The following is a 10000-nucleotide window of genomic DNA, read 5'->3' on the forward strand; positions in this document are numbered from 1 at the left end:
AAGAAACGACCCACTCACTCCCAACTGTTTGAGTTAGAAAACAAGGGCCTCATGATTAACTCGGTCAAAAGTAGCACCATAATCAAGGCCAATCATACGAACTTCTGACCACAATCAAAGAATTTCTGTACCGCATTGAAGATTGAAAGGAGTGCATCATATGCCCCAAGGCCTTTACGAATACCAAATTGCAAACTAGGGCATAGAAGATTACCTTCAGCAAACTTATTAGGACGTTTTGCCAGAAGACGTTCAAAAACTTTAGATAACAAATTCACATAGAGGAGTACATTGCCAATTCCCCAACAAGTGCTAAATCTTCCTCTTCTTGCTAACCTGCGCAAAAGAACAGATAACTTTGGAGCTAAGAAATCTGCAGTCTTTATAAAAAACAAAGGAAAATAACATTTGGGATAACACCTCCATAATCATCAATATCCATCAACTGAGCTTTAATTTCACGAGATCGAAAAATATCTATATATGAACTGAGAATGAAAACAATATAATAAAATGTAAATGTCCCTAGAAAAAAATATATGAAATGGAACAAATATAGATTAGAAAAGCAAAAGTAAATACACTTCTTAAGTAACAAATAGATATTCTTCAACATAAAATTCCTGGACTCATACATGGTGTACTCATTTAAGGCTTGGACTATGGCGGTTTTAAATCAACTATTTACATTTTAACCTCATGGAATTTTGAACAACTGATGCGAATTTCACCATTGACACATGACACCAGATTCTTCTTATTTCTAGCATGACAAAATTTTTCTCAATGAAGATATGCCCCTCTGGGTTATCTCTACCATCCTTCGTCAAAATATCTGCGATCATCTCTTTTGTTTCAAGCCTGCTTTAAGACTCAACAGAAGTATCTTCCAACTTGTCTTTCAAATCTGTTATTGTATTGCGAAGCAATCGCTCCTCCACCTGCTTTGTACTACCAATTGATTCCAGTAAAGGCCTAGAATCACTAAACAATCTGACAGGAAGATAAAATGAATCTTTTATAGTTTTTCCAAAGAGTAATTGCCCAAGCTGTGCAGCAAAGAATACCGAATCATCAACTAATTTGAACAAATTCCTTGTTTCCGCTGCCTTTGCAGAATGACAAACCTTTCGTATTGTCTTTGATTTCCAAAAGATAGGCACAACATCCTACATATTGTTTGATCCCAATAAAATAAGATTTCCTCTTATACTTTTATCATCAGTCCTTTAAGAAGCGTCCCCTAGACCAAAAATAACAAGATCCGTTTTATTGCCAACTCTGGAAAACACAACTTTATTTGGTTTGCTATGAATTCTCTTAACGACATAATTTACCCTCTTATGGTCTCTTATCTTTGCTTTATTATTCTTCATTGACATCAGTAAAGCAGTTATTGACAAATCTGGTCTACTATTTGCGGCTAACCAACTTATCTTCCCCGCATATTTTCTATAAACTTTATTTTCCTGCTTTGTCAATTGATCATCAGGCTTAGCTTTACGGATATCTTGTATCTCTTTAATACTATTATCATAATTCTCTATCGAGATTACAATTTTATCTCTGGTCTTTTGTATATCTATACCAGTGAGTCTAAAGCTATCCTTTTCGACCTTCGAAACTGTCAAAACACTTTGCTCTTTTTCTATGATTTCATTAACAAATTCCTTTGTTCCTGCTATGCTGAAATCATCCACGTGAGTAATTACCATCCCCATAAGATCGCTTCCATCATGTGGATAATAAAATGCTTCATCACCACTTACATTCCTCAAACCTTCTTGCTCAAACATATCTCTCATTTTCAGCCAACATTTTCTGTTGGCATCATCAAGAACATACAAAGGATTCTTCCATTTCCTAATTACACCTTCTTTCGTCAAATCTTTAGAAGGTTCAATAAAGACATCTCGATCCAAAGTTTTAGACTGCAGGAAAGCAGCCCTAATGTCAACTTATTGCACATTAAACTTCTCATTTGCGCCTTCATCTAGAAATATTTTTACACTTTCCTTCATAGCAGTAGGAAAATCCGCTTGGCGTTTGCACTCTTCCTGGAAGCCTCTTGCGACTAATCTGGCATTATAATCAGCCTTTTGACCATCATGTTTTTCCTTCTTTGTAATTACCCATCTCTTTGTTGTCCATAATCTTTGACTTCCTCAAAAGAATCATAATCTTGGAGATTGTTGTATTCTTTTTCTTTAGCTTCAATCACTTCCGGAATCTTATGATATTTAAATGGGAGTTCCACTACAAATACAGTATTATCAAGGTGAAAGCATTCGGCCTTCTTAGACCTCAGACAATAGGCACCAATAGAATCACCCTTTTGATCAACATAATCAATGCTTTCATGATTACATGTGCTCTTTTCCTCTCTCTCTCTCTTTCATAAAATTACTGACTTCATTCTGGTTTCTTTCCTCTTCATCTTCCTTTTCAATTAACGCAACCTTTCTAGAGTGAGATCTCATTTTTCTTCTGCATTTATTTCTTACTCCATCTTTCTTTTTATCAAGTTTCTCCTCAGTAATGTTACTTATTTTTTTAATCAGCCCTTTATCACTGTCTTTACGGGCATAAACTCTGTATGGCTGTACTTAACAATCTGCCACCTTTTTTAAATCTCTGTTTGCCCATATGAAAACATCTCTGTTACTATGACAAAATACCTTTACTGGACCGCACCAGCTTTTAGTATTTTTCTCATAAAATACGAAAATACCCTCTTCATATTCAGTGTCATTAAAACTACTCTTTTTCACTTTCGAAGCTTTGATCAACTTATTTTCAAATTCTTCTTCCCTAAATTTCTTGGTTATCTCATGGTGCCTCTCCATGATCTTTGAAACCTCTTCACTGTCAAATAAACTCTCTGTAGCTAAATTACCTGTTGAGATTCCTGGAAAAGTAATTGATTTTCCTGTAACTAGTCTCATGGGTTCATATCCAAGTATATTTACATTAGTATTATGTGTCCATACTGCCATATTTACTGCCATTTTTAAAGCCATCTTTTTGTCTGTCTCTAGCATCTTGTTCATAGTAACATCAGCAGAATGATAATTTCTTTCATTTAAGCCATGCTCCAAGGAGAGTATGGTGGACCAAACTTTACTGTATAGCCAAACTTACTTGCCTATTCATTTAACTCCTCATTCTGTAATTCATTTCCATTGTCAGCCCAAAAAACATTTGAAGGAAAACCAAATCGCCAGTTCCAACCATTATTCCAAGCACCGAGTACAGTTTCCATTCGCTTATTTGAAAGTACTACACCTGAAATAAATCTTGTGAATGAGCAAACCATCCAAAGTATGTACTTATTTCCATTCTGCTTCAAATCGATAGCTACAATCTGGTTAAAATCAGTTACCTTTGGAATTGCTACTTTTGGCCCTCCCAAAGATCTTTTGAATTTCTGACAAACTCTACAATTAATTACTACCTTTTTAATTGTATTCCTAATTTCACTATTTAACAGATTAGCATTTCTATATGCCCAAATTAGCTGTTCTTCTCCTTTGTGGTTAGTTACCTCATGAATTCTTTTGACTTGTTTATAACTTTGTACATCCTTTTCCTTTTTCATAAAGAAAACTGTCTCATTTGTTGTCCATGTGCCACACTTGTATAGTTGCAAAGCTTGATGTCCTCCATCAGTATCATGCAACTGAAATCTTTTTAACTTCTGTAAATTAATAACCATTCCATTCCTTTAATTTGTTTTTGCCGAACAAAAAAAAGGAATATTTTTGGCGTCAATCCCATATGTTTCAACTATCATCTTTACAAAACCATCTTCAGAATCTTTTCCTTTCCATGCAACTGGAAGACTGATTATATCTGCACTGTGAAAAACTGGTCCATCACCAAATCTAAAATCCTGAGAACAAGATTTACTTTCCAAATCCTCCTTTCTTCTATCGTTAATATCGAGATACCTGTCTAGCCATTTCCTTCCAACGAGAGTTTCTGGGCACCCGGTATCAACAATCATTGCTTCCACTTCATCAACTTCTTTCGTGAAATGAACCTCCATAGTGTGATCAGTTTTTATCTCCCTGCTTTCTTCAGCTACAAATCTAACATTATTTGCCTTCTTTTTTATCTCTTATAATTCTTTCATTTCCTTCATATGTTTCTCATTGCCTTGTTCAAGATTTCTTAGTCTTTCATCAACTTTCATTTCGGATTGTGATTTAAAGTTTGAAGACGATCTTTTAAATCTCCTTGCTGAACTGTCACGTGCTCTTGAGGCCGATCTAAATGACGTTCTTGATGATGACCGAGACAGTGTTCTAGAAGGACATCTTCTATAATTACCTGATGCTGTTCTCCAAAATCTAGGATTTTAAGTGGATCTTCTATATCTGTTAAAGTTTGGTAGCTCTTTAAACTTTTATCACTCCTGGTAGCAACTCCTGTAATCAGTGTAAAATGGAGACTTATTTAAAGAAATATCTGATGTTGAATCTCAATTATTTTTTTATTTTCAGCTTCCTAAACTCCATCTTCAATTTAGTAGCAACATCATCTTCATCAAGAGGTTTCCTTTCCACTCCATGTTCAATAACTTCTTTAAGGCGAGTCTTCTCATCCGAGGTTATTTTACCTCCTTCATGAGTTCTCTTTATCATCAATACACTCAATACATAATTAAGACAAGCATTTATTCTTTCCCAGCCAAAACCTCTAAAATAGTTTTTACTGTCTTCAAAGTGCGGAAGCTTGGCTTTTGTAATATGAATTGTAGTTGGAAGAGATTTGATTTTTGAAGTGTTTTCTAGTAACTTTATCAGAATATCATTTTGTATTGTTAACACATCTGTTAAGTCTGGCCCCGAGCTAATAGAATCAGCAGAGCCGTTGACTCTGTGATCACTAACCTTAGACTTGTGTGTTGACTCCATGTGCATAATGAAATTAAGTCTATTTTCCATATTTTCCTCACACGCATCACAGAAAGTTTGAGATGTTTGGTTATCTATTGTGAACATCTTGTACTTGAAACGGGTCCAATTTCTGATATGATCTATTAAAATCTACACTTCTTTATCCTTGAATTTCTTTGATTTCGACTTTGCACAATCATCTTCCGTACCAATATGACGAAAGAGAGGGCCATTATAAGTTTTACATTTCACAAAATCAAATTTTACGGTAACCCTATTTATTTCCCTGAAATTCAAAAGGTTATCAATATCATTAGTAAGGTCGTTATCATTTTTGTATACAGTGGTATCAAATGGCAACATATTTATTTATATAAAGACCACCACCAGGCATATAAGGATCATTCCAAGCCATACTGAGCAAATAATTGATTTCAGTAAAAATATCAATCCCCACCTCAATAGTAGAAACTATGAATTAAAATATACCTTAATGTCTGTTAACCCTGGATAGGTACGGTGGGTCGTCCGCGACCCCGAGCGTAAAAAAAAACAGGTTTTTCTCACGTGACTCACCCCCGTGACTGAATTTGTGGGTGATCGACCTGCAGTAGGTGTCTCGACTACACGCTCTAGTAGTGTCCAGATGTGCATTGCTGTAGCTGTACTCCTTCCCCGATTTCTGAGACGTGTCGGGGTCGAGCGCGACCGAGTTTACCCTTCTAAGGTAATTTGCATAATTATCAAAGTTATTACGTATTATGAAATTGTCGTAGAATGGAGCAACTTGTATAGGTTATCAGTTGTGGAAAGTCTTTGTGGATTGTTTGGCTACCATTTGCATGATTTTTTTTTTAGTTAAAATGTCGTTCATCACCACGAGGACCATTTTACCGCGAGTGCCCCTTTTTCATTTTTTATCATTTTTTTGCCAAGTCATTTTTCCGTAAGATATTGCCAAATAGTGTCGTAAAACTTTTGCTTTTTTAGTGTTGGAAAGTGTGTCTAGATGATCTGGCTACCCATACGTGACTTTGTTTTTGTTAGATACGACGTAGTTATTGGTATATTGGGTATTTAACTGCGGTTGCCAATTTCTGTTTTTTTCCAATATTTGTAAAAATTTACTACATAGTAAGGAATTGCCGTATATTATTGATTTTTTTTCATGTTTATGTGTTAGAAAGTGTGCCTTGATGGTTGGGCTAACACGTGCATGTCTTTTTTTTTTATCTGAGATGCCGTATATTAGAATGTTGGGCATTTTACCGCGAGTGCCCCTTTTTAATTTTTTTTCCTTTTTTTGCCAAGTCATTTTTCCGTAAGATATTGCCAAATAGTGTCGTAAAACTTTTGCTTTTTTAGTGTTGGAAAGTATGTCTAGATGATCTGGCTACCCATGCGTGACTTTGTTTTTGTCAGATACGACATAGTTATTGGTATATTGGGTATTTAACTGCGGTTGCCAATTTCTGTTTTTTTTTTCAATATTTGTAAAAATTTACTACGTAGTAAGGAATTGCCGTATGTTATTGATTTTTTTTTCATGTTTATGTGTTAGAAAGTGTGCCTTGATGGTTGGGCTAACACGTGCATGTCATTTTTTTTTATCTGAGATGCCGTATATTAGAATGTTGGGCATTTTTCCGCGAGTGCCCCTTTTTATTTGTTTTGCATTTTTTTGCTTAGTCATGTTACCGTAAGGAATTGGCAAGTAGTGTCGCAAAACTTATATTTTTATAGTGTTGGAAAGTGTTTCTAGATGATCTGGCTACCCATGCCTATTTTTTTTTAGCCAGATATAGCGTATATATAGGTATGTGTTCGATTTTCCTGTGATTGCCATTTTTTCGTTTTTTTCCATTTCTTTCAAAATTACTATGTACTAAGGAACTATCACAGAGTAATGATTCATTTAGATGTTTATTTGTCGGAAAATATGCCTTGATGGTTTACCTAGCACGTGACTGAATTTTCTTTTTCTGAAATGCCGTATATTAGAATGTTAGCCATTTTTCCGCGAGTTCCCCTTTTTATTTGTTTTGCATTTTTTTGTTTAGTCATGTTACCGTAAGGAATTGGCAAGTAGTGTCGCAAAACTTATATTTTTATAGTGTTGGAAAGTGTTTCTAGATGATCTGGCTACCCATGCCTACCTTTTTTTTAGCCAGATATGGCGTATATATAGGTATGTGTTCGATTTTCCAGTGATTGCCATTTTTTCGTTTTTTCCCATTTCTTTCAAAATTACTACACACTAAGGATTTATCACAGAGTAATGATTCATTTAGATGTTTATTTGTCGGAAAATGTGCCTTGATGGTTTGCCTAGTACGTGGCTGAAATTTTTTTTTTCTGAAATGCCGTATATTAGAATGTTGGCCATTTTTCCGCGAGTGCCCCTTTTTATTTGTTTTGCATTCTTTTGCTTAGTCATGTTACCGTAAGGAATTGGCAAGTAGTGTCGCAAAACTTGTATTTTTATAGTGTTGGAAAGTGTTTCTAGATGATCTGGCTACCCATGCCTATCTTTATTTTTAGCCAGATATGGCGTATATATAGGTATGTGTTCGATTTTCCTGCGATTGCCACTTTTTCGTTTTTTCCAATTTCTTTCAAAATTACTACGTACTAAGGAACTATAACAGAGTAATGATTCCTCTAGATGTTTATTTGTCGGAAAATTTTGTTTACTTCTTTTTTGATTGAATATTATCAAATTTTTTTTAGCTAAAATATTATATTGTTTTACATTTTTTTGTCGATTTTATTTCCCTTCAAAAAAATTTTTTTGGGTCAGAATTTTAATTTTATAGTCGTAAAATAATCGACAATCATCCAGCAACTCACCATACAATTTTTATGCATATCCAAGAATAATTAGATTAGTAAATAACACCTTGAAATTGACATACCCTTCCTACATTTCAAGTGGCAGATTAGGGAGTCTGAGTCAGTGTGGTTTGCGGCCATTTTGTGGACATATCCGAAGCGTAAGTTGCCCTATCTATATATATTCTTGTTCCCTATAGAATTTGTGATATTTTGGTATATTTTTACCTGCATAAATATCATATTATATATTAAATATATGTATTTTTTTACGAAATTTCTAAGTACTCAAAAAATTACCTTTAGATATGGCCCCTGATATAAATGTAATTTACAGAATAATGAAGATTTTTTTTACATATTTCTATTCTAGGATAACATATGTTTATTCCCTAAAAAAATTAGCCACTTCCTATTTCATTTGGGTACCCAAAAAAATTCATGAAATTTGGACAAATATTTTTGGCCAAAAAAAGTTACCCTTTTTTTCTCATTTCAGATCTTCACCTCCATGGGTCTGACTTCATCCAAAATACATCAAGATGTGTCCTAAACATTCAAGAATCAATTCCTAAAAGGATTTGTGTATATGTATAAACTTTTTTTTATGAATTTTTATGTAAGGTCTTTTTTTTTCGACTTAATTTTTTAAAATATTTATAATAAATAGTTTTTCTGCAGATGAGTAGTATTTCTCTTTACAGTTGTTTTAAGCATTCATTGAAGTTTTTTTTGGCAAAAGAAAAAAGGAGGTTACTGCAAAAACTGATTTTTCAAGAATTTTTTTTGTCGTCGGGGTCGCGCGCGTCCGAGTATACCCTTAAAGGGGTGTCCGAGGAGCGTACCTATCCAGGGTTAATATAATGGCAAAGTAAAACTTTAAATTTAATCCCAAAAGCAAAACGTGACTCTTTTTTTTATAAACAAATGAAACAATGAAAAATCACAGCTAAGTTTGAAGTATTAAGTTCACTTGCAAAATGTTATTAACTACAGGAATAACAAAATAATCCGAAAGTAGGCCTTTGGTGCCATTCTATATTAACATTTCGGAAATCATTCGATTTGCTCCATAGTCTACTCACAGCTATCCTCTATACGTAAAGACTGGCTTTACAAACATCACATGTTTCTCCATGAAAGCATTACTTTGGTAAGTTTCTTCTACTACAGGCATTACCTCATGATGTGCTTCTAGCGCTAATACACAGCTCCAAGTTTAGACCTAAGTAGACAGAAAGTACTTGATTTTCAGCCAAACGAAGATCTCATCCTCTGGGCTCACGTTCGTTAACCGTCTGTCGTTCCCGAGTCTTCCTTTAGCAAATATTCCATGTAGGGGATGTCTTGGTATCATGCTTTATAGGTGAATCCGACAAGGGAAACGTAACAAATAAGAATCTGCCAGATGACTTGAAAATCCCCACACCCCGGTGGTGAAGGTGGACGTCTACTCCATCGTCTTGATATTACCTTGCAGCATTCCACGATAAATTAACTATAAACTTTTCTTGATGCTTTAAGGTTATGGAAACCGGCAGTGTGTATTATAAACTTTCCTGATGCAAAAAGCAATTCAGATCGGACGCTCTGCTACCAAATGATAAGCAGGTATTTAAGAGACGTTAGCTGTTTAATGGTTTATTAGTAACTAACAAAATGTTTACACCAGAGATGTAAGCAGAACTCATTGTTAACAACTTAGGATAACAATCCAATTACAAAACAAGGATACATGGATTAGGTACCATGTATCAGTTTAGCCAAAGGGAAAGAAGGAGGAAATTCAAGTTTTTTATGACTCTGTTTACTGTCAAAAACATCAGCCGAAAGGGTTGCCTCTCCCTTTGGACAATGAGGGACTGAGCCATCTGGTTTAAGTAAAGGAGGAACTGTTGCTTCTACACCAAAGTGTGCAGATTTAAGAGCAGACCACCATTTATGTTCCTGAGTTGTACCAGAAAGGATTTCTTTTATGATTAAATTGTATTCCTTTCCAGTTGGAGCATTAATTCTCTGAGCAGAAGCTCTAAGCTGAGTATAGTTATTCCAGGTCGAATCTGATCTATTACCCTTCCAAAGATGATAGGCCTCCTGTTTCTCCAAATAAGCACGTCTGCAATCATCATTGAACCACAGTTTGTCCTTCACTCGGTACCTTAGCACATGAGAAGGGATACGCCTATCAATTATGTTGACTAGATTCTCATTCAAAGGGTTAACAGGACCAACACTACTATATAATTGTGACCAATTCAAGCACATAA

At 34.8% G+C, this 10000-nt stretch overlaps 1 protein-coding gene across 1 annotated transcript in view; it reads right to left on the reverse strand.

The window, feature by feature from the left end:
* The window catches only part of LOC137626887 (uncharacterized), a 13048-nt gene extending 9000 nt beyond the window's left edge, over window positions 1–4048 (reverse strand). The window contains exons 1-4 of the mRNA XM_068357872.1: window positions 3800–4048; window positions 2679–3092; window positions 2133–2332; window positions 1429–1947 (exon numbers count right to left, since the gene is read on the reverse strand). Of these exons, the coding sequence (XP_068213973.1) occupies window positions 1429–1947; window positions 2133–2332; window positions 2679–3092; window positions 3800–4048 (1382 nt within the window). The remainder of the gene's footprint in view (window positions 1–1428; window positions 1948–2132; window positions 2333–2678; window positions 3093–3799) is intronic.
* Window positions 4049–10000: the final 5952 nt, after the last annotated feature.

Source organism: Palaemon carinicauda, chromosome 34 (assembly GCF_036898095.1).
Source record: "Palaemon carinicauda isolate YSFRI2023 chromosome 34, ASM3689809v2, whole genome shotgun sequence".
NCBI classification, from domain to species: domain Eukaryota; kingdom Metazoa; phylum Arthropoda; class Malacostraca; order Decapoda; family Palaemonidae; genus Palaemon; species Palaemon carinicauda.